Source organism: Narcine bancroftii, chromosome 14 (genome assembly GCF_036971445.1).
Source record: "Narcine bancroftii isolate sNarBan1 chromosome 14, sNarBan1.hap1, whole genome shotgun sequence".
Lineage (NCBI taxonomy): Eukaryota > Metazoa > Chordata > Chondrichthyes > Torpediniformes > Narcinidae > Narcine > Narcine bancroftii.
This window is the reverse complement of record NC_091482.1, coordinates 5601104-5627221: the sequence shown is the minus strand read 5'-3', so window position 1 is coordinate 5627221 and position 26118 is coordinate 5601104. Positions and strand designations below refer to the sequence as shown.

Here is a 26118-nt window from a genome sequence, read left to right as displayed (position 1 = left end):
TGGAGCAACCTGTAAAATAGCACAGCTAAAATTAATTATAATTGGGCACTGATGGATAGCAAAACCTCTGTTCTTCAATGGTATGGGGCTTTTTTCTAGTTATTGCTCCTATTGCTGCTTCCCTGATGTTCCCTCTCTGCCCTCACACGTGGAAAATAGATCAGGCAAAGTTGGAGGGCCATGGGTGAGTGGCCAAATACTGAGGTACGCCAGTGCCTTTCAAAGCAATCTGGGAAGATTTGGCATGTCGTTGGGCACTCTATCAAACTTCAACAGGTTCTCTGTGAAAAATACTGACCGGGAGCATCACACCCTGGTTCGATAATTCGAGTGTCCGGGAACGCAGGAGGTACGAAACCTTATCCAGGTCCATCACAAGTTCTGACCTCCCAACCACTGAAGACATCTATGTGAGGCACTGCCTCAAGAAGGTAGCCAACATCAAGAAGGATGCCCATCACCCTGGTCACAACCTTTTCTCACTGCTCTCTCTGCGCAGAAGGTACAGAAACCTGAAGACCAGCACTTTTAGGTTCAAGAACAGTTTCTTTCCAACAGCTATCAGACTCTTGAACCTCCCCTTGTATGATTGTGGCTATTTATTATCTATCATGTATTCATTGTCTCTTTTAATTTAATACAATTTGGAACATTACAGCTTAGTACAGGCTCTTCAGTCTGATGTTGTGCCAACCTATATAAACTTACTTCATGACAATCCAGTTTTTCCCTCCTTCACACCTATAACCCTCTAGTTTTCTTGCATCCACGTGCCTATCTTACAGTCTTCTGAATATCCTTATTGTACCAGTCTCCACCACCACCCCTGGCAATGCATTCCAAGCACCCGTCACTCTCAGAGTAAAAAGGTTACTATTATAGATTTTCTTTGCCCCTACCTGTTTAGCTGCATTGTGCAGCTTTGTCCTTTTCTTGTTTCAGATCAAGGGAGTAACTTCAGACCCATTGAACTACAAACCAAGCACCCTTTATGAGTAAGCTTGCATTGCTTAATTGATATACAGGGTCTCACTCATAAAGCTTAGATATCTGTCACCAAGTGAGCCTCGAACAAGGTTCAAGACTGCTTCTAATACATCAGTTTTCAGGTACACTTGCATATTGAAGCCAGACACCATTGATTAGGGGTGCATGGCCACCTCATACTGCAGGCATGTCCTGTCTTGGTCTTGAGCACCTCAGCCAGTGCTGTCAATTCCTCTGCAGCCATTGTCTGCAAAATTCATGACCGGTGTGCACGTTTAACAGGTACTTTAAGTCAGTTCCTCTTCAGCCATTGTTCATGCAAGTCACAACCATTATGTACATCATAAAGTTCATGAACTGCTAATAGGTAATTCAAGGTTGTGAACAAGTTTAAGCATATCCCAATCCTTCCTGCTCTTTTACACAATTCCTCAGCAGCAGGGAAGAATTTCAGTGCAGATGTGCATTGTAAATAAACTCATGATCATTACCTGGGAAGAGGCTGGGCCATGGCTGATGGACATGGGGAAAAAACTGGAAGACAAAATTTTACCAGTACATGGAACAGTTGCTCTAAATAGTGCCGACATTTCCAGCAACCATCTCATCCCAGATAAAGCAGCCACGTTGTTTGTCTGGGTGATAGAGATTCGAGAAGCTTCTTTCTGCTCTGATGGAAGTCTCTTAAGCCGCTTTCAGGTGGCCAGAATACCCAGATGTAAAGCTGCCTATTCTACCTGAATGCAACTGTCGGGAAGCCACCTGAAAGCGGAAAACCCGGCCCTGAGGAGGGAGTACTCACCCAACCCTCCTCAGGGAGGGATATTCTCTGCTTCCGAGCAGTCCCCCGAGGCACCTGAAAGCAGCAGCGGCTGCTACGGGGCGTCATGGTGACATTGCCGTGACATCATCAGCCTGAGATGCTTTGGCACGATTTTTGAAAAACTGGAGAGTGTGCAGGCTTGGCATTACCAGTACAGTCACATTTTTCGGTACGTTAGAGGCATTTCTCTTCTCTGCTCCGGGCCCCGCCATGATCCTGTGTTCCTTTCCGCTTCAGCCTTGACGCGCTGCAAATGACATCACAATAGTGGACGGGACTACGACCACAGTCGACACGAGCCAGCGTTTGCTCCGAGGCGCCTCTCCTGCAGTCGGCCCTTTCAGGTGCCTGAACAGCGCCTTCAGCGCTACCACCTGAACATCGATTCGAACACACCCGCAGGCTCATTCTCGGAGCGATTGCACCTGAAAGCGGCTTTAGTGTTTTTTCAATTATTTGCTTAGCATTGGGGAACTACAATAGGGGAGAGGCCAGTTGACAGTGATCTTCTATGCATCCCAGAATCCACAGCAATTATCCTGATTCAGGATTGGAATCTGACAGCACATTGTCTCTCTGTATTTTATGCAAATACTGCACACATTGTCACCTTGTGTAAAAAATAATTTCCATCAATACAGTGCCACAAATTATATCAGGCACCTAGAGAGAGGCATTCAATATTGGAAGGAAATTGAAATCTTTACTTTTGTTAATGCTTTTAACCTCCCGTTGGAAGCCACAGTCAGAAAATGTGTTAATAATAAACAGCTTCATCCCACAGTCGCTGGTGCTGCAAAGGAAAATTCTTGCGGCAACTACTTGCCATTTATAGAGCATCTTTAATGGAAAAGTGAGGTCCCATGGGCATTTCTCAGAGGCTCAGATAGAAGCAGATATTGGGAAAATCATGGGGCATTGATGGGGGAGCCCATCTGGGATAGAGAAGGTCAGGATGATCCTGGGGTCTCTGGGTTCAATCATCAGGCCCTGCCTGAGAGCATAGGGATGGATAAATTGTTGGAAAAAGGAGAAGCACAAGAACTGCTGGCACAGTTAGCGTAGCGCTTCTAGTAATGCCGTTACAGTGCCAGGGATCCGGGTTTGAATCCTGCATTGTCAGTAAGGAGTCTCCCCGTGTCTGTGTGGGTTTTCTCCAGGGGCTCCGGTGCGCTCCCATGTTCTCAAAGACGCATGGGGATTAGTTGGTTCGTTGGTCACATAGGTGCATTTGGGCATCGCGGGATTGTGGGCCGGAAGGGCCTGTTACTGTGCTGCTTCTTTAAATCTCTAAATATTAGATTTTTTTTTTAAGTAAAAAATTTAGACATACAGTATGGGAATGGCCCTTTCGGCCCATGAACCTTTGCCGTCCAATTAGACCCAATTGACCTAAAACCCCCAGAACATTTTTATTTTGAACGGTGGGAGGAAACCGTTAGGAACCTATAGGAAACCCAGTCATGGGGAGAATGTACAAACTCCTTACAGACAGCACGGGATAGAGATGGAGGGGCTCAACAGGTCGAGTGACATCCGTGAAGCGAAGTGGATATTCAACGTTTTGGGTTGGAACCCTTTACTGAAACTAAAATGGGAAGTGAAGGGGGGAGGGGGGAGCTGGGCCGGGGGGCTAAGAGGTGATAGGACACTGGACAAACAAAGGTGGGAGAGGTGGAGAGACAGGGAGGGGAGGAGAACACAAAGAGAGGGGGATGGGGTTGAGAAAAGACAGATGAAAACAGTGGAACCAGATCGGGGTGGGGGGGTTATCTCAGTAGAAATCGTTGGGCTTTTTTTTTCCATTTTCTCTTTTGCTTATGGTTTAAAAATCAGTAATAGTACCAAAGCAGAAAATTTAAGATGGAGGACTGTCATTTGATTGGTTGCAGAACATCCATCCAATGACCCAATAATGAATCTATTCACGTGCTGAAAGAGGGTCTGTCACAAAGGTTTGACACCAATTAATGAACGCAACCCAAGGCCAAATGGATGGCCGTAGGGAGGAGAAATGAAGGTGGGGAGAAGGATGGCTTTAGGGTGAGAATTCTTGAGCATCTGAAACAGGCAGCTGAAGGAATGGCCACGTTTAACAGAGAAAGGAGTCAGGAGATTATAAAAATCAAACGGCACAGCACAAGAATGGGCCTTTCGGTAAGAGGGTCAGGACTGAGCTTTAGTTGTGTTCATCATGGTTCCTTCATGAGTCTGGAAGTCTATAGTTAGCACTTCATCCCTCAAACACTGCCAGCACCTGGAGGGAGTGCTTCTTTGCCACTGATGGGATGTGATGTTGAAGCTTTATAGGGCAGTGGTGAGACCTCACATGGAGCATTGTGAGCAATTTTGGGCTCCTCATTTAAGTAAGGATGTGCTGACATTGGAGAGGGAACGAAGGAGGTTCACCAGGATGATTCCAATAAATGAAATGGTGATCATACGAGGAACATTTTGACAGCTCTTGGCCTGTATTCTTTGGAATTTTGGAGAATGAGATGGGGGATCTCATTGAAACATTCTGAATGTTGAAAGGCATTGTCAGATTGATGTAGAAAGTTGTTTTCCAGAGTGGGAGAGTCGAGGACAAGCAGGCACAACTCAGGATTAAAAGACACCCACTTAAAACAGAGATGCGGAGGAATTTCTTCAGCCAGAGAGTGGAGAATCTGTGGAATTTGTTGCCATAGGCGGTTTCGAGACCAGGTCATTGGATGTATTTAAGGCAGAGATTGATAGGTTCTTGTTTAACCAAGGCATCAAAGGGAGCTGAGTGGAAAAATGGATCAGCTCATGATTGAATGATGGGGCGGATGTGATGGGCTGAATAGCCTATTTCTTCTCGTAGTCGTATGATCTTATGGTTACCCGAGGCTCCCCTGTGGATATGATACCATGTTCCTCTCAGGCCAATATTTCATCCTCAATCTACATCATTAAACAGGTTGCATGATGGACACAACTGAGGATCATCTCTGATCCTCTTACCAATCACTCCTGAGTCCACGTAACTCCTGTATCACAGTGGAGTAACTCAGCAGGTCATGCAGCATCCATAGGAAGTAAAAGGCAGTGGACGTTTTGGGCTTTAATTCTTCTGTCCCGATGCTTCCACAAGGCCCTCAGACCAGAGACCACTAATTCCACACAAACATGATTTGCATTCTGGTTCCAGCACTGCAGTTCACTGGCTGTCGTCTCGATGCTCTTTGTGGGAGCTATTGGAAGGCAGAACTGTCGGTGCTAAGCATTGCTTCAGGAGGAAGACTGCGTCATCCTTTCTTGATGAAGTGCTTAACTTTGCTTTATGAACAGGGTTCAGCCTTAATGGCATCCAAGTCAGTGAATCCAGTCACGATAAATTGTGCAGCAGGTCATCCAGAAACATCCTGTTTGAGAAATGGAGTGAAAAGCAAACTCAACTTCCATTAATCAGAAATATGTTGGCCCAAGACAGCTCTGTCTCAATATCTTTCAGGAGTTAGTCTCCTAACTATGACAGAGTAAATTAGTGAATGTCTCGTGCCACATCTGCAAGCACTCATCTCCCTTTGGTCCTCTTTACCGTCCATGGATAAGTCACATGATTCCACACTACCTCTTCTTTTGGCCCATTGAGTCTGTGCTAGCTCAGAAGTATCCCATTTCCCCTCTGATCTATTCCCACCAATTTTCCCCACACCCTCTTTCCACCGCCCCCCCCCCCCCCGCCCCAACCCAGTGCATCACTTTGCACTTCTCAGGATTAAATTCATCTGCCACTGCTCTGCCTATTTTACCAACTAAACAATATCTCCCTGAGCCGAAGAGTACTTCCTAACTACAATTGTTGATAGTTACAAAGCACCAAATGTTGGAACTGGGGTGCGAGAGGGTGCTGTGGGCACTGAAGGATTCCTGATAATGTCAGATGTTCGGATCTGGAGCTCAGCTGCTGATGGTTTGGACTGGACTCTGTGCGGTTGCAGAGGCTGTGGAAGTGCTGGAGGTGAAGCCACAGACACTCGGTGACTCTGGGGGAACTTTAGTTTGCTTCTCCTTCTCTGACTGTAAAGGCGCTTCAGGCAATTTCTGATGATGGAGAATCTGGGTTATGGCAGACGAAAACAAATTTCATGTAATATTGCATTCTTTATTACACGACAATAAATTGAATCTTGAATCGTTGGGCCCAAAACTTTGGTTACCCTGTACTTCCCATAGATACTGAGTGACCTGCTGAGTTTCTCCAGCACTTTTGTGCATTGCACTCAACCCCAGTGTCTCCAGCTTTTTTTTTTGGTTAACAACGTATTAACGAACCCGGCCCACCCCGATCACACTCCCTTTACAACACTCCCCCCCCCCCCCCCACAACATCCGACGAGCAGGAGGTACAGGAACTTGAAAACATGAGGCTCCAGGTTCAAGGCCATTTTCTTGCCTCAGTACCAGATGATATGCTGGAGGATCTCAGCAGATCGTGCAACATCCATGGGAGAAAAGGAATGGGCAGTGTTTCAATCTTCATCAAGACTGAGAGTGCTGAGGGGAGATCTCTATCAGACTCTTGGGTGGATCTCCCGCTGACAAAAGCTGACACCTTTGCACTGTTTCTAACTTTTCTGAACCCTTCGTGGGGCAGTTAGTTTAAAGCAGTGGTTCTCAACCTTTTTCTTTCTACTCAAATACCACCTTAAGTAATCCCAGAGCACCAGGTCCATACTGGCCAATGGTGTACCAATCTATAACCAATCCCAATTACAGGCAATTCCGAGATGTACATCTTATAAAAATTAATTTAAACAGTTGGAAGTACAAGAAATCACAAAATCAATTTAAATACTTACTTTTAGATTAACAACTGAAAATATCTACATTAAAATCCTGTTGTCTGGAATTCAAGCAACCAACATAAAAAAATTGCGGAAATTAAATAGGTAAAAAATATGGAAGTTTAACATTGGCACTTCTCGCCATTAGTTCGCCAATCCATGCACACATAACCTCAAGAAACCTGAAAATTCACTTATCCGGCATCAACCAATCCCTATAGGTGACAGATTCCAGGGGATTTAATGTAAATTAGCTTATTTAACTGAAAAAAATTTGCATTTGCTGAAACTTACCTCTTGCCCTCAGTGTCCAGAATTAAGTCACTGATCCTACATCAGACTGAACCCAGGGTAGCAGCTGTAGGCAAATTCCCCAGCTTAAGTGCTCGGAAAAGATGATGAGAACAGAACTAGTCATGGATGACAAGAGTAAAACACAATGCTGGAGAAATTCAGCAGGTCAAACAGTTACTTTCTGTTGCAAAGATAATCGACATTTCCAGCTTGTGCCCTTCATTAGGGGATAAGCAAAATGTAGGCAGGTGCCTGAACAAAATGGTGGAGAGGAGGGGTAGGGGGGAGGAGCACAGTCCCACAGTTCCTAATGGTAGATAAGGGAGGGAGGGCACAGCAGCAGATGGTGGGGGAATGACTCTGTGAATGAAGATGGTGGAGAGCTAGAGGAAAGGAGATGGAGGGATGAGGGAGGGAGAAACCAGAGAAGTCGATGTTAACACCATCCGGTTGCAGAGTGCCCAGGCAGAATATTAGGTGTGGTTCCTCCAATTACAGGTGGCCTTGGTTTGGCAGTGCATGAGGCCATGGACGCACATGCCGGTTGACGCAGGAGCAGGGAGCAGAATTGAAATGGTTGGCCACTGGGAGAATTGACATAAGGATGACTGAAATGAGGGTAGTGCTGTTTAGCGATAAAAGGTGGAGGGGGGGGAGGAATGTGCCTGGATGAAGAGGAGGTAGGGAAGGCCCTAAATGAATACTTTGCTTCAGTTTCACCAGAGAGAGGAATCTTGGTCAGTGTAGAACAGGCGTATGAGCTGGAGGTTAAGTTAGGGCGATGGATGTGGAGTACATGGATTGTTGAAAGACATTTGACAAAGTCACCCATGGTAGGCTCATTCAGAAGGTCATGAGGTATGGAATCCATGGAACCTTTGTTGCATGGATTTGGAATTGGCGTGCCTGCAAGGTGGTAGTGGATGGAACGTATTCTGTCTGGAGGTTAGTGGTGACTGACATTCCTCAGGGATCAGTTTTGAACCTCTGCTCTTTGTGATTTTTATAAAGGACTTGGACAAAGAAATAGAAGGGTGGTTCAGGAAGTTTGCAAGTGATCCAAAAAGTTGAAACTGTTGTGGATAATTAGGGTAGAAGGTTTTCATTATACAACAGAATACAGACAAAATGCAGAGTTGGGTGGAGAAGTGGCAGATGGAGTTCAATCAGGATAAGTTTGTTTAATAATGCACTTTGAAAGGTTGAACAAAGGTGGGGTACTTGGTTAAAGGCAGGATTCTTAACAGTGTGGAGTAAAAAAGGGATCATGGGGTTCACGTCCAAGGTTGTCGCACAATTTGATGGGGTGGTTAAGAAGATGTATGGTGTGTTGGCTTTCATTAGTTTGGGGACTGAGTTCAAGCACCATTAAGTAATGTGGCAGCTCTATAAAACTGGTTAGACCACACTTGAAATATTGTGTTCATTTCTGGTGGCCTCATTACAGGAAGGATGTAGAAGCTTTAGAGAAATTAAAAATAGACATACAGCACAGTAGCAGGCCCACGAGCCCGTGCCACCCAATTTACACCCAATTAACCTAGAACCCCCGGCACATTTTGAATGGTGGGAGCAAACCGGAGCCCCCAGAGAAAACCCACACAGACACGGGGAGAACATACAAACTCCTTACAGACAGTGCAGGATTCGAACCCGGTCCTGATCACTGGTGCTGTTACGGTGTTGTGCTAACCGCTACACCAACCATGCCACCCAGAAGAGATTTACCAGGATTGGAGAACATGTTTTATGAAGTGAGGTTGGTTAACAGAGGTAAGGATTTTCTCTTTGGAATGACAAAGGATGAGAGGTGATTTAGTAGAGGTATAAAGAGTCTGGAAAAACAACCAACTGAAAAACCTCACAAAGATAAGCGTATACAGAGCCGTTGTCATACCCACACTCCTGTTCGGCTCCAAATCATGGGTCCTCTACCGGCACCACCTACGGCTCCTAGAACGCTTCCACCAGCGTTGTCTCCGCTCCATCCTCAACATCCATTGGAGCGCTCACACCCCTAACGTCGAGGTACTCGAGATGGCAGAGGTCGACAGCATCGAGTCCACGCTGCTGAAGATCCAGCTGCGCTGGATGGGTCACGTCTCCAGAATGGAGGACCATCGCCTTCCCAAGATCGTATTATATGGCGAGCTCTCCACTGGCCACCGTGACAGAGGTGCACCAAAGAAAAGGTACAAGGACTGCCTAAAGAAATCTCTTGGTGCCTGCCACATTGACCACCGCCAGTGGGCTGATAACGCCTCAAACCGTGCATCTTGGCGCCACACAGTTTGGCGGGCAGCAGCCTCCTTTGAAGAAGACCGCAGAGCCCACCTCACTGACAAAAGGCAAAGGAGGAAAAACCCAACACCCAACCCCAACCAACCAATTTTCCCTTGCAACCGCTGCAATCGTGTCTGCCTGTCCCGCATCGGACTGGTCAGCCACAAACGAGCCTGCAGCTGACGTGGACTTTTTACCCCCTCCATAAATCTTCGTCCGCGAAGCCAAGCCAAAGACAAAGAAAGATAAAATTATGAGGGGCTTAGATAAGATGGACAGCCAACACATTTTTACTTGGGCCGACAATATCACCTGCTTAAGGCGACTGGAGAAACATTCAGGGGAGACATTAGAGGTTAGCTTCTTTGCAGAGAGATAGATGGGTGCCTGGGATGGTGGTGTAGGCTGGTACAATAGGAATATTTAACAACTCTCAGACCAGCAAGTGGATGTAAGAGAAATAAATGAGGTAGGGAAGAGTTAGATTGTTGTGGAGTAGGTCACCACAACATTGTAGGCCATAATGTTTGATGTTTTCTGGCAACCTGTACTGTGCTGCTGGACACAGTGGGGAGCCCAACAGCATTGTACAGTTGGATTCTCAGATTAATCCGGGACTTTTGCATTCATATGAAAGTCTTTCAGATTGTCATCCTCCACACAGAGGAGCTATAGACCACTTCTCCAGTGGTTCACTCATTTTTTGTCCTTTATGTGTCTTAGCACTTAGCACAGTTTATTATAAATGTTAATTATTATTATTAGAAACTTATTCTTCAGCTGGCAATGTAAAAGCAACTTGCAGTTCTTATAATTTATGGCAGTTCACATTTAATGCAGTTTCTCTCATCTATTAAAGCCTTCTCTGTCCTAAACTATGAACTGCAGAGGAGGCAAAGCATTGGTAAATAACCTTTGAAGAAGGGCCATTGGAAGCAGCTTCAAGGTACAGAGAGGATAAGGCAAAGACAAAGCTTAGGTAAGATGGGCAGTTTAATACAGCAGAAAACCGAGAAGAGTATCGAGAGTCTGGGAGTGAAATTCAATGGGAAATTAGGGAAAGGAAGAGAGGGCTTGGGAAATTATTGGCAAGTCACAAAAAAAATGGCGGCACTGCCAGGGCTGCTGTAACGGCGGTGCTGCAGCTGGTGTGGACCCAGAAGAATGGGAGGCAGAGACACAGCGCTGCTCCGAATGGTTCAGCTGCCCAGTCCTAATGGTTCAGCTGCCCAGTCCTAATGCTGGCAGCTCTGTACGGGTGTGAAACGACCTGTTAAAGAAGCAGATGGTGTTTTGAAAGTAAAATCTGCAACTGCGGAGTCTGTGCCCAAGATGGCGGCACCCGTGCTCGGTATCTGCCACGGTGGATGGCAGATTCCAAAGCACAGCGGACCCGGCGTGGGGCACCCGAAATGGGGAGAGCACCACTTGTTGAGCAGGAGAAGCAGAGGAAACGACCCTATGATCACAACGGTGGACCAGTGAGGGGCTCATCAGCTGAGTGACCCACACAGCCTACAGGTGACTTACAGATGGGGGCGAGACTTGCATGGGCTGTGGGCCACTGGAGCCTGGCTCATGGGAAACATACCAAGTTTGTGGGTCGACTGGGTGTAATTGGACTTGTGAGCTATAAGGGACTGTTACCATGCTGTATTTCTAAATTTAAAATTCTAAACAGATAAGTTTCCAGACCCAGATGAAATCCATCCCAAGCTGTTAGAAGAAGCAAGGGAGGAAATTGCAGTGGCTTTAACAACACTCTAGGTATAGAGTGGTTGCAAAGTACGAGGACTTATTAGTTTAATTATTTTTAATTATTGGTTTAACATCAACAGTGGGAGGTTTATTAAATTCAATAATAAGAATCCATATGGGACTTAATTTAGAAAAAACATAGGTTAGTCAGGGGCAGTCTGACGAACTTGACTGAAGTTTTTGAGGAGGTAACATGAATTCTGATAAAGGCACTGCTTTTGACACAGTCGACATGGATTTTATCTCAGTCCAAATGGCACAGTGGTTAAAAAAGTAAAAGAAAGAATGGAAAATTGGATCTAGACTTAGCTCAGGAATGAAAAGTTAGAGTCTACTTGGTGTTTTTGAGAGGGGAATGCATTTCAAATCCATAGATTTTAAGTCATAAATTTTAAATTTAAATTTATATATGCAGCACGTTAACAGGCCCTTCTGGCCCATGATCCTGTGCTGCCCAATTGCACCCAATTGACCTACAACCCTCGGAAAGTTTTTTGAACAGTGGGAGGAAACCAGAGGATAAAAACCACTCAGATACAGGGGGATCGAACAAACTTCTTACAGATAGTGTGGGAATCGAACCTAAGTCCCAATTGCTGTAAGAGTGTGGTGCTAACCGTTCTACCCCGATCTACCATTAGTAGTTGAATTGGAGGGAAATCTGGAACTTTTCTTTCATCCGAAGAATGGAGAGGGCCTGGAATTTGCAGTTTGAAAGGATGGAGATGCAGAAATTGTCACCGCCATTCACCAGTGCTCAAATACGGACTTGCAGACCAGCGACCTTGTGCTGAAAGGTGGGATCGGGGTGGTCAGCTCTTTGCCAACCAGCATGGATCCAATTTCCTCTCTCCTGTATTTCTAAGCTGAAATGCTGGCTTCCACTGCTATCTAGGTCATGTCACGAACATGTCCTAAATCTTGACATTTTGAAATAATGTGGCTATGAAGTGGGGCAAAGTAAATAGTCTCGTAGCAGGGAAAGTGGAGTCAACAATAAACTGGAGCAAGAGAGGAAAAAGAGGCATGAGAACGAGGTGAGAGGACATTTTCAAACAAGGCCGCTTTCAAGGTGGGTGCAGTTAGCGTAGCTGTTAGCACAATGCTATTACAGTGCCAGCAATCCAGCACGGTCTGTAAGGAGTTTGTACGTTCTCCCTGTGTCTGCGTGGGTTTCCTCCGGCTGCTCCGGTTCCCTCTCACCCTTCAAAACTTACCGGCATTTTCGGTAAGTTGGGTGTAAATGGATGGCATGGCCTCGTGGGCTGGAATGGCCTGTTACCTCGCTGTTTCTCTAAATTAAATCAAAAGGTCACTCTTCTAGATTTTTAAATTTTATTGACTGAATTTAAATTCTCCAAAACCTCTGACGAGGTTGGCATTTCAGACAGTGAGGTCAGAGGTCCCCATTACCAGCCAAGTAAGTTAACCATTACAACCCGCAATTTAATGTAAAGGATGTGTTCATTTATACAGTAAGTATTTAGACAAACAACACACCACAGTTGATTTAAGGCAACCTGAAAAATGACCTTGATGGAGGGCTCAAGCCCGAAACGTTGGTTCTGTATCTTTATCTTTGCTACATAAAGTGCACTGTTTGACCTGCTGACCTGTTTGACCTACATGGAAACACACTCACACTTACACACACACACACACACACACACAGTCACACATGCACACATTCATGCACACGCACTCACATGCAAACATTCATACACACAGACACACACACACAAACACATACTTATGCACACACTCACACACATGCATAAACACGTACACACTCAAACATGCACATATACACAAACATAAAGGCACGCATGCCCACACATACACACACGAAAAATGCTGCGACAGTTGAACTTCACCAGACATACCCAGTTTAGAATCACTGGTCCAAGGCATGAGCTAATGGTGACAGGGGAAGGGATGTGGTTCAGTCAGTGCTACCCGTTGACTGAATTGTCCAGATTATTTTGGTAAATTATACAAATCAAAGAGGAGTGACATTTTTATACATTAAAGAAAATGAGTTTCCCTCGAAAAGTCATTAGTGTGGAGTTAATTAGAATAAAAGGAACATCAGTTCATCATTTTCCTGGTGTTTTAATGACTCCCGTCAGTGTTAATGTTTTACTGTAATAGAACTTCTTTAAATGTTCTTTGTTTCGATCAGATGGGGGAATAAGAGCGCAGAGAGGCACATTCAGGCATATTTAATGTCAAATGCTGTAGGATGTGCTTTGAGTGATGGAGGGGAACGAGGCAAGGAGATGTGTGGGCAAAGTTTCTGCAGCATTGCTGGGGTAGTGGTGCAATCTGACATGATGGTAGCATTTCTAGGTAAACACGTGAGTGAGCGTGCAAAGATGGAAGGACACAGAGATTCAATCATTAGAGATTTTGATTAATTCAGCCTTATGTTCCAGCCAGACATCGTAGGCCAAATAGTCAGATTTCAGATTTATTGTCGGGGTACATACATGACATCACATACAACCCTGAGGTTCTTTTTCCTGTGGGCCAGACAGAATTTACTACTTCTTGGCAGTGCAAAAAAACATACACAATGTACACAGGTAAACAAACAAAGAAATTTAAACAAACTGTGCAATACTAGAGAAAAAAAAGTCAATAAAGTGCAAAAGTAAGGGTCCTTAAATGAGTCCCTGATTGAGTTTATTGTTGAGGAGTCTGATGGTGGAGGGGGAGCAGCTGTATTGTCCATGCATTTAATGGTGGGGTGGAGGGGGCAGTTTATTGGGGGGCGTGGCACAGTTGGCATAACGGTTAGCGCAACGCCTTTACAGCGCCAGCAATAGGGACTGATCCAAGGTTTGTATCCCGCATGTCGGCATGGGTTTTCTCTGGGGGGGGGCTATAATTTCCTCCCACCGTTCAAAACTTACCGTGGGTGTAGGTTAAAGGAGTGCAAATAGGGTAGCATGGACTCATGGGCCGAAATGGCCTGTTGCCTTGCTGTATGCCTAAATTTAAAATTAAATTTAAATGTGTGGTGTACGCTTTTTATATAGAGGTTGGTTGATACTTGGAACAGGTGGCCAGAGCAGTGGTGGAAGCAGATACAACAGTAGCTTTTAACAAGTTTCTAGATGGACAGATGAATACGCAGTGGATAGGGGGATATGAATGATGGCAGGCAGCGGAGTTTAACATGGGCGTGATGTTCAGCAGAGGTACTGGGCCAAAGGGGCCTATTCCATTGCTGTACCGATGTGTGTTTTGTTATATGGCGAGCTCTCCATTGGCCACCGAGACAGAGGTGCACCAAAGAAGAGGTACAAGGACTGCCTAAAGAAATCTCTTGGTGCCTGCCACATTGACCACCGCCATCTTGGCGCCTCACAGTTCGGCGGGCAGCAACCTCCTTTGAAGAAGACCGCAGAGCCCACCTCACTGACAAAAGACAAAGGAGGAAAAACCCAACACCCAACCCCAACCAACCAATTATCCCTTGCAACCGCTCCAACCGTGTCTGCCTGTCCCTCATCGGACTTGTCAGCCACAAACGAGCCTGCAGCTGACGTGGACATTACCCCTCCATAAATCTTCGTCTGCGAAGCCAAGCCAAAGAAATAATATGGCGCAACGGAATAGAGGGCAGTCCAGCGCAATGCGGCAATGCAGGAAAGTAATTCGTGGTGCAAACATTTCCACTACAGGAAACAAAGCTGTGGCACAGAGCAGAGCGCTCGTTTGAAAGGACTCTCTTTTGCTTCTCTTTCTCCTATTGTTAGGGATGCTGAGCAATGGTCACAGTGACTCTGTTTGCTTTAGAGCAGACAATCGTTGAAGTATATTGGGACATTTTTAATGCATGATTACATGACGATAAAGGGAACCGTTGATCATGTGCTGCCATGCAATACGGGCCAGAGCAAAATAGAGCAGAGAATGAAGCAACATGGCTGTCGAGGGCAGCGGACTGCAGTACAGCATGGTACAGTGGTGCTGTTGACCACAGCAGAACAATCCTTGCTCCTGGGCACGGCGAAACGCGTTATCCGTTCATCCAAGAAGCGAGCCTTTGGGTGCTCCACCTGGATTGACTGGTCATTTTCTGGGGGAATGTCTCAGAAAACGAGCAGGCAATCTCCATGGGAACCCAGGAGGTGTTTTGGGAGTGTTGTCAGCTCAAGGATACATTGCATCCTGGACAAGGATGGGAATATTTTAATATAGATGCTGTCACATTTTTCAGTGATTTGATGTAGTATGGTAGATTTATTGTACTTGCATCGAAAAATTAAAAACAAAATGGAGGAATGCAGCACAGTGTGGTAGAACACAGCAATGCCGAAGCATATAGTAGTGTCGCAGAACACAGTACAGTGTCTAAGAACATAGCACAGTGCCATAGAATATAACAGAGTATTGTAGAACACAATACAGAGTCCAAGAAATGTAGCAGTGTTGTAGAAAGTAGCAGGGTGTCCTAGACCACAGCACAGTGTCATAGAACACAGCACAGTGTTGTGTCATATTGCACAGTGTGATAGAGCAGTATAATATGAATGGGCAACAAACCACCAGACTGAACACTGCTCCACATCAGCCATTCTCAATCTGTTTTCAGTTATGGCCCCCTTAGGACTCTGCACAAAGTTTATGGGCCCCCATTGCCATGAAACAGACAATTGCAGTCAGTTTCTTCCATACTTCTCTCCTACCGACTACATAAAAAGCGTTTTTCTCATTGCTGGAAGAGCTACATTGATGAGATGGAAATATGCTGTCCCTCCGACACATACCCAGTGGCCATCTGATGTGATGGCATGTCTGACTTTGGAAAAAAAATAAGATGTTCTACTACTGAAATGTATCTTAACTTTGTAAGTTTATGGGATCCTTTTCTTAATTATTTTCATAATTTATCAAGCTACTTGGATCCCATTTTAGTGATTTGGCTGATTACATTTTTACAGTAATGGAGATTGTATGTTCAACCAACACCTTCATAAGGGTGGGGTTATTATTCATACAATGTATTTTCTGGTTATGTGTCATAGGTTTTTTGTAGTTATTGCGTTGGATATTTATTATTGTTATTATCTATGTATCATCTACTGCTAAAACGCAATAAAAATATTCAAAGAGAGAAAAAAAAACATGCTTTCATCCTTCCCCCACCCCCTTATATGTGCTGCGGCCTCAGGGAAACCTTGTAACCCCTGTTGAGATTGGCTGCTCTGGGCCACAACCAAGCACAGCACAGTGCAATGCAGGGCAGCACAGTAGAGCGCAGTCCATTTGAGGGCAGTGCTGTAGTGCTTGACAGTACTGAACAGCTAAAATATACAAAACAGGACAATGCAGCAGAGCAAAGTGAAGTGCACGAACGCACAGTCATTGCAGTGTGACAAGACCTGATACTGAAGGTCACAGAATCAAAACACAGTCTTATCCTCCAGTGGAAAATCATGCAACTCTACTAGAGTAACTCGTGGTGTCACCCCACCCCAACTCCTCCATGATGTCTTTTTTTTTAAATTTTTCTCCTTGGTTTCCTTCAATTACTACTTAGTTCTCAAAAAAAAGCTGTTGATCTCGGTTCACAAATAGGCAATATTCTAGCTAAAACATTAGAAAATTTGACAAAACCAACGACTATAAAAACATTAGCAGCAATGAAAACAGCAGCGTGTGCTGGTAGTCGTGCAGATGAAACCACGTGATTCAAAGCATCATTGTAATTGGGTAATAACAGCCGCTCTGACCGGAGCACATTGGAAGGTTCAAAAAGTAAATGAGCCTCGAGTTTTAGCCTGGTAGGGATATTGATACATGTAAGCTGGGCTTATGAAAAATGTTTTTGTTGTTTTAACTATCTACACATATATTTTTATAATAAATTTCTGCCGAAACACTGCCCAAAAATTTTATAGACAGTCAATTTGGTGTCACCCCCTAGTGGGATAACCTGTTATAAATACTCTCATTGGGCTTTAACAGGCCCTTCAGCACAGCCTATCCATTCTGACCAAGCTCGTCCCACTTGCCTGCATTTGCTTGTATCCCTTCCTTTCCAATCCACGTGCCTGTCTAAATGTCTATTCATTCTAAACCAATGGAGAAACGCCACCCTGATTGTACTTTCAAATCAATTGGCTTGGTAGATGAACCAGCATGCTGGGCTTCAGGCTTCTCTGTCCCTTCTGCCTGAAAGCCTTGCAAAAGGTAGTGGACACAACCCAGGACATCACAGGCAAAACCCTCCGCACCATCGAGACTTCATTAAGGATCATCATTAGCAATGATCGTCAAGGATCCACCCCGCTCAGCACACACTTTGTTCTCGCTGCTGCCTTCAGGACAGAGATAGAGGGGCTACAAGACTCATCCCACCAGTTTAGGAAGAGCTGCCCCCCCCCCACTCCACCATCAGACTCCTCCATTACAAATTCAATCAGAGACTCATTTAAAGATCTTACATTGCACTTTATTTATTATTATCTTCTGTGTTACAGTCAGTTTGTTTGCACTTTGTGTACATTTCTCTCTTTTCCGAGCAGTGGTGAGGGAGGGAGGAGGTGTGGGCACGTGTGGCACTTCCTGCGGCCACAAGGGAAGCTGCCAAGGGGGTGATTAATGGGCCACACTTGCGCCCTCAGCTCCTCCCTCACTACTACTCGGGGCCCCAAACAAGCCTTCCAAGAGAAGCAGCACTTCACTTGTGTATCAGCAGGAGACATCTACTGCATCTGGGTGCCCCTACTGTGGCCTTCTCTACCTCGGAGAGACTGGGCAGATTGGGAGAGCATTTCACTGAGCATCTTCGCTCTGTCTGCATCAGTGACAGGGATCTCCCGGTGGCCAACCCTTTCAATTTTGAGCCCTACTCCCGTGCAAGACCAGTCGTAAATTGGAGGAGCAACACCCAATTTTCCCTCTGGGCCCTCTCTACCCAGACGGCGTTAACATCTACTTCTCCAGTTTCTACTCCCATTCTCCCTCCCTTCTTCGTTCCTCTGTCCCCTTTCCTCCAGCTCTCCACCCCCTTCCCTCTGCATTTACATTCCTATCCCCCTTCCCCATTTGCTGCTGTGCCTTCCCTCCCTTATCCACTGATTATCTCCTGCCTTTGGGGCCATGCTCTTGCCCCTCTCCCCACACCATTTTGTTCGGGCAACTGTCTGCATTGTGCTCATGTCTTGATGAAGGGCTCAAGCCCGAAACATTGGTTATGTGCCTTTATAAAGGGCACTGTTTGACCTGCTGAGTTTCTTCGGCATTGTGTTTTAATCAAGTATTTGGAGGACGGATTCAGATTATTCCATCCCACGGGTGCATCCTGTTGTTGGATGAGGGATAAATAATACAGGACACCTTGGAGATGTGCTGTTCTTTGAAATGGATCTGAACTTCACCAAACCAGTATGAGGTGGTTCCTACAAGAGTGTTGCAGTCCCTCAGCACTGGACTGGGAATATCAGGCAAATATCTGTGCCCAATGGGAGAGTAATTGAAGGCATCACTTTCTGGTTCAGAGAGGGCTATCTCCCAAGTATTTGGAACTAAAGGCATGTGCAAGTGGAGAGAATGGGAGAGAAAAAAATTGTCTTCATCCTCTCAAAGAAGAACAGATAAAGAATGGTGATGGGTTTACTGTCATGTACATAATTACAAAGGATATGTTTCTTTATTGCTGCAGCCAAACATCGGACCCACCAATCACAAAAGTGTACCATATATACGGGTAATCGTCAAATTTTTGGGACCAATTTTTCAGGGCCAAATTTGGGGATGGGGGTGTCAACTTTTACACAGATCATACCTTTGACAGTGATAAGTACCTGTGTCGATCAAGGCGTCGGGAGCTCTGGTAGGGGGGCAATTGGGGTAAGGATCCATGGTCAGGGCCTCGGGAGCTCCGGTAGGTGGACGGCTGGGGTGAGGATCCGCAGCCAGGGCATTGGGAGCTTGGAGGCAGACGGTCGAGGTCAAAACGGGGAAGGGTCATCTTTTACACAGTATCAATGATTACACGAGTGTACACGGTACATTAAATTGCCCAGTGGGGAAAGGATAATAAATAGAGGGCTGACCAGAGAGGGTCTGAGGGTGCAGGAGAGACTATTGAAGACGGGTGTTCAGAGAGAATGATTGCACACACGAGGTTGTTGAATGTAGGCACGGAGCGAGAAAATGGGTGAGGGACTTTGAAAAGTGGAATGCAGAGTGAGGAATCCAATGTTGAGAGACACAAAGGTAACTCAGTGAGAAATAAACCTGGAAAGAACTAGAGGTGGGGACAATGGGAGAAAAATAATAGGTAAGAGAGAAAGAGAGAGACTGAACAAGGAAGAGGCTGTGTGCTATTAACAGTACATTAATTGCTTTCAGTGCATTCAAAACTGCAAGTGTGGAATGGAAGGACCGGATATATATCCTCTTGAAGGATATGCCTCACTCTGAATGTCCCTATGGTTTTAATGCATTGAGCCTATTACTGAAGTGGTACTTCCTGATTAGTGATGTAGGGTTGTCTTGAAAGGTGTAAATGTCATTTAGCCATTTAGAATAATAGTTTTTAAAAGCAGCATTGATTTTGCAGTTTGTTAAAGCATTATTTTCTGCAGAAGCATCAGAAATGCAGGAGTACACTTAAAAAAGAATGTAGGAGGTAAAAAGAGGACATCCTTGGCAGATAAGAGATTCTATTCAGAGCAGTGAGGAATTAGGGTGAGATCAAGGGTCCGTGTGGACATTATGAGTGGAACTAAGGGAGATGAGCTAGGTCGTAAACCAGTGGTTTTCAAACTACTTCTTTCCACTCACATACCACCTTCAGTAATCCCTATGCCTTCGGTGCTCTGTGATTAGTAAGGGATTGTTGAAGGTGGTATGAGAATGGGAAGAAAAAGTTTGAAAATCACTGTCTTAAACTAATCCATCTGTATTTCCCGCAGAGATCGTGAACGTTCGGGAGTTTATGAATGGGAATTAACTGCATAAATACGAGGCTCTGCTGGGGATGGAGAGTGGGGGGGGGGGTTCCGTGCGGTTGTGTCAGAGGAAAATTAATTCTTTCTGGGCAGAATGTTAAAAATAAAAATTCCTCTAATCTCTCTAAGTGGCTGACTGTGTAATAGAAAGTGATTGTGTGTGTGTGTGAGGGTTTGGGGGGAGGGGGGGTTGTTGTGTGCGTGTGTGCATATGTTTATGACACGTGTGCCTTTAGGAATTCCAACTGCTAAGATGATTTTATAGAAATTGAATCCACATTATAAGTAATGCAACATCAAACTTTGCACAGCATGGTCTCACTAGCAGCAGTGTCCAAGCAGGCGAGAATGTCTGATTTTTACTGATATTGATTGGAAGAAGAGGTGGTATACACTGACATCAGCACCTCTACTTTCTAAGGAGTCAGGTGATTTGGCATCTCGTCGGATACTCTGTCAAACTTCGACAGGTGCTCTGTGGAAAGTATGTTAGCAGGTTGTATCGCACCCTGATTTGGTCATTCGAGTGTCCAGGAATGCAGCAGGCTGCAGAGGGTGGTAAACGTACATCCATCACAGGCTCCGACCTCCCATGCATTGCAGATATCTATGTGAGGCGTTGCCTCAAGAAGGCAGCCAGCATCATGAAGGACCCCCATCACCCTGCTCACAATCTTTTCTCACTGCTAATTTCAGGCAGAAAGTGCAAAAACCTGAAGTCCGGCACCTCTCGGTTTAAGAACAGTTTCTGTCCAACAGCTGCCGGGCTCTTAAACCTCCCCTTGTTGCACTAATCAGGGTCTGCTCCAACACAACAAAAGGACTGTCTGCTCAATTGCGAAGTCGCTTAAATTTTCGCACTAACACATCGGTTCCCAACCAGTGAGCCACGCTGTGGGTCTTTAAAAATATTAAATAAAATACTGTACATTAGATCAAATGTATTTCTTTGACTTGAAAGTATTGCTCAGTCATTACCACTAGTGGCCCATGGTTTGTTAGGCTGGAAGCCAGGTGGGCCTTAGACCCAAAAAGGTTGAGAACCTCTGCATAAGGAGAACTGTGAATATTTATTCTCTATATTATCTTTTAAATTTATTGTCTATTAATTCAATTGTATGTTCTGTGATGTTGCAGATACGATCCTTACAGCAAAGTCCTCTCCCGAGAGTACTACAATCACGGGGCGATGCAGGAAATCAGAAAGGAGGCAATAGCAGTGGCAGGAAAAGCAAAGATGTGGGGTCTAATCCTTGGCACCCTTGGACGGCAGGGTTCTCCCAAGATCATGGAGGTAGGAAGAATTGACGTGCATTACGGGAGCACGGTGGTGGAATCGAAAGATTTGTTTAACCATCTGTTGTCCTCACGCCTTTGCAAAGCTGCCAGAGCATTGAGCTTGCTGACGAGTCTCAAGGTCTTCAGGTTGGGATTATTGTGAATGGGACTTCTATTGGGTAGAATCTAGAAGATCGAGGGGCTGACTTCGTTGGAGTCTTTTTAGCATTTTAAAAGGAATTGACAATCAAAAAGACAGAAACCTTTCACATTAATAGGAGAATCAGGCCAAGGGAACAGAATCCTTGAACCAGAGTTCAGCTCCTCATGGAACATCTGGTAGTACAACCAGTACAGAAACAGGCCCTTTGGCCCATTGCGTCTGTGCTGAAAATGATACCAAATTAAACTACCATATATATTCATAAAATTGTCATTATTGTGTAATAGTTGACTCTCTCAACCTTTTTTGGGCCAAAAATCTTGTTTTCATATGACCCATTTAATAGTCGAGCCCCCCCCCCCCCCCCCACCTTTTATGGCTCCGGCCGCCTGCCCATCGAGCTCCCAGCTCCCAATGCCCTGATCACCCATTTATCCGAGCTCCCAAAGCCCTGGCCACCCCAAGCTCCTGACATCCACCAGAATTTCTGATGCCCCAGCTGGAGATCCTCTCCCCAGCTGCCCATCCCAATGACCACAGACCTTTGCCCCATCCAAGCTCAATTCAAGCTCCTGACACCCCATTGCGGATTCTCTCCTAGGCCCCAGCTACTCACGCATTTGAACACCCAACACCCTGACTGTGGACTTAGTACCTAGCCCTAAGCATCCTAGCTCTCAGCACCTTGAATGACGCAGGTAGTTTCCGTGGTCAAAAGTTTGAGCTATGTAAAAGTTGACCCTTTCAAATTTGATCCGAAAAATTGGTTCAAAAAAATTGACAATTAGTCAATTAGTAAATCTCTGCTGCTTGCACCTGATATATATCACTCTGGCCCTTCCATTTTCATGTGGATATCTAGAAACCTCTTAAACACTACAATCACCGTCAGCCCGTCCCAGGCACCCACCACTCTCTGTGTTCAAAACTCCACCCCCCATTATCTCCTTAAACTTTCCCCCTCTCAACTTTAACACGTGTCCTCCAGGAGTTAATTACTTATGGGTGAACTTTGGAAACTTCCTCATTAAAAGGATAATAGAAATAAGTTGGGGATCCCACCATGCAGCAAGGCATGAAGAGGAGCCCCTCCTGTGGCTCATCAGTCGTCAAGTCCTCCAGAGACCCTTATTCCCACCATCAGGAGCACAGAGGTTTTATTTTTGGAGATGCTCAGAAGTACATCACAACAGTTGGGCTCCAGTTCTCGTTCACACTCTCTGGATGTCAGTTTGAGTCTTGGCAGGAGCAGGAGTCGGACACCTGGCGCGATCTGCCTTCTCTGCCGTTCTATAGGATCATGGCTGATCTGGCCGTGAACTCAGCTTCACTCACCCACCTGTTCCCTTATCTTCCATTTAAAAATGCATGTATCTGTGTCTTAAATATGGAACCCTCTCCAGGGAAATAAGCAAATGATGTTCATGTGATAGATCATATCTGAGTTTGAAAGATTTTTGCTGGAAAAAGTTATTAAATGGAGAATAAATCTGGTTTAAAAAAGCGATCTCATTGAGTGGTGGGATAATCTGAAGGGGCTGAATGGCTGCCAGCCCCTGCCATCTGAAAAATAGTTGCAGGTCTGCGCAGCATGTTGGCCACAAACCTCGTGCAGAAAATACTATTCCCACTCAGTGATCATCCCAAGATCCAAGGATCAAAGGTAACTGCTGAATTTTTATGGCATATTACTAGGAACTGTTAAGAGAGAGCAATGTCTGTCCCTTCAAGGCAACCAGGAGCTGTTGTCCTTACGACATAGAGCAGATTTCAAATAGTCTTCCATTAAAATTAAATGGCAAGTTAGAAATTGTAAAGAATTGTTCACGTTTCACTGAGAAATGATTAAAAATTAGAAAGAAGGCCAATTTCCTCAATAACAATTCAATATGTTCCTGAACTGAATCTGTAATTGCTTCTGTAAGTATGCAGTCTTCTGCAGAGAGCAAGTCCATGTTCTTTTATCTTTGAACCTCTGTTCTTGCCGCATGATCTGAATTAGACCGAGGCCTACAGGGGGTCATTAATTCCCTCCTTCCCACCCCTCCCATCAATGACTGCGCAATGGGGATCCCACCATGCAGCGAGGCATGAAGAGGAGCCCCTCCTGTGGCTCATCAGTCGTCAAGTCCTCCAGAGACCCTTACTCCCACCATCAGGAGCACGGAGGTTTTATTTTTGGAGATGCTCAGAAGTACATCACAACAGCTGGGCTCCAGTTCTCGTTTCACACTCTCTGGATGTCAGTTTGAGTCTTGGCAGAGGCAGAAAGCTCCCAGCATGCCCATTCCAGGTACAGGTTCCAAATTCTCCGTACAATAGAATGCATGCAAGAGAACAGAAATATTGGGATTTGGCTTTTCTGCCTGAGAACTGGAGAAACAGGGGAAAGGAGTATATTAATAGCCCTGTTACGCACCTCACCTTTCAGGAGGCGGGTTGATTTTCTGGTTATCGCCTGTGGTACACTGGGATTTATTGCAAAGGTCAGCTAACACCAAGGAGATCTCACCTCCCTCGGTTTGCCTTTGTTCTCTTGCCAATATGTGAAGTCCACCAGGTTTTGCCTTCAGGGTGTAACACCAGGAGAGATTCTGGGCCATCTGCAGCATCTGTTGTAACTACATGTTGATGGAGCTACAATCTGAAACCACGTTTATCCTGCCGCATGCTTTAGCAGAGCCAAGGGGTATTCATTCAAGTCTTGGCTTTTTCAACACCACTCATGTGCATTACTGGAGATACACTGTTTTGTCAGGTTGTATGTGTACAATCAGATGATGATAAACTTTAACTTGTCCGTCCAAACCAGCTGCATCATATTCCCTAGTACACCAGCACAATTTCTTGCCTCTACATTCCACTATGGTCTTGCTCCCTCCCTCCCCCATCTCCGAAACCTTCTCCAGGCCTACAACAGCCCCTGACTGCTTCATTTCCCCAATTCTGGTCTCTTGACTGCTCCCCAACATTGAGAGCTAAAACCCCATCCCATGGAACTCAACCTCAGTTCTGCCCTCCCATCCTTTAACATATTCCATTAAAGTTTGGCAAATATTTTTATTCACCTGTCCTATGGCTCGGTGTCATATTTTCCTTGATAACACGTATGATTAACAGAATAAATCGTATGTTACATAGGATTATTGGTATGATCTCCTGGAATGGTTTCAATAATCTGAGATTTTATTTTATGTAGAGACAAAGCATTGTAACAGGGCCTTCCTGCCCATGGGCCCGAGCTGCCATGTGGCCAATTAACATACCAACCCATTACAATTTAGGAACATGGGAGGAAATCCAGAGGAAACCTACACAGACAAGGAGAGAATGTACAAACTCCTTACAGATTGTGTGAGATTCGAACCTCGGTCCCGATTGCTTTCGCTGTAACAGTGTTGCGCTAACAGTTATGCTAACCTTGCCACCCCAATAAGTGATAATTCTGTTTGACCTGCAGGAAAAAAGAACCTCAGGGTTGTATGTGATGTTATGTGTGTACTCCATAAATTTAAATCTGATCTGAATCTGGTATTAACAAGGAGAGGGGAAGAGATCATGAGGTGAGAGGTGGACTTAGGAAGGATAGATGGAGCCAGGTGGACAAGCAGGAGGGATGTCACTGGGAGGCAGAGGAAGGGAGAGTAGTATGTGGAAGCAAATGAAGGGGGGAAGAGGCAGGTGGGAGCCAGAATGGTTGGAGAGGTGGATGAGGATGGAAACAGCTGAGGAAGGGAGATCAGTGGAACCATACAACGACGAAATGGTGGCCACTTGGAACAGTGGAGGAGGACAGAGTAAGTGGCTAATGGACAAGTAGAGAAAGTGAGAAGGGAGGAAAGTACCTCATCAAGTTTATTGTCATCTGATTATATAAGTATAACCTGGTCCTCGGTACAAATAAACGCAGATATATAACACACATACAGACAAACAATGCAAGTATTTCATCTGCCCAAATAAAGAAATAAATATTGTTTCATGAATATGAGAGTCTTGGATGGTTCGTGTCAGTAGTTCCTTTGCTCGTTCAGCGTCCTCATTGCCCAAGGGAAACCTGACCACAGAACTGACCTTTTCTCTGCTTCCTCTTGGAGATTACAAAGTTTTGTTTGTAATTGGAAAAAATTAGTATTGCATGTGTGAAACTAACTTGAACTGAATGGATTAATGGGGAATTGGACGATTGGAAGAAGGGTTGGGACTAATTAGATGGCTCCTTCAAAGAGCCAACATGGACATGATGGGCCAAATGCCCCCCCCCCCCTTTCTATACAATATGGATGCTTCATGAAGCCTCATGGGAACGGACCCTGCTTCTGTCACCAAACAAGATGCATTACTTTAAAATTTGGATAACCTTTATCATATGACCTAAATTGTGCTCCAGATCCAAGATCTATCTTAATTCTTCAATTCTCATATTATGATAAACCACACAATGCAGTTTAGCTGCACAATAGCTATTTATGAAATGGAAATAATCACTTTCCTAATCTCTTATTTCTGTTATGAAATGTGATTTTCCCCGCCCTCCCCAGGGGACACATTTTAAAACCCATTCATTAGTTAGGATATAGGCTTGCGGAGCTTTAATGGAATTGATATGTCTTTTTTTTTAATTCCAGCTACATTCTGCCTGACTAGACTTAATGACTAGTCTGTGCGTGTCTGCACGCCCATTCATTTCAGGTTTCATTTAGCCACTCACCCAAGAGCTGGAAACAGCCAAACAATTAGTCAGAG

General features: G+C 45.1%; 1 protein-coding gene across 14 annotated transcripts in view; it reads left to right on the top strand.

Moving 5' to 3' along the window:
• Nucleotides 1-26118, top strand: part of dph1 (diphthamide biosynthesis 1) — a 745916-nt gene that overhangs the window by 635636 nt on the left and 84162 nt on the right. For all 14 annotated transcript variants that reach the window (XM_069911783.1, XM_069911789.1, XM_069911788.1 and 11 more), the window contains one exon: nucleotides 21069-21225. In XM_069911783.1, coding sequence (XP_069767884.1) covers nucleotides 21069-21225 — 157 coding nt within the window. The remainder of the gene's footprint in view (nucleotides 1-21068; nucleotides 21226-26118) is intronic.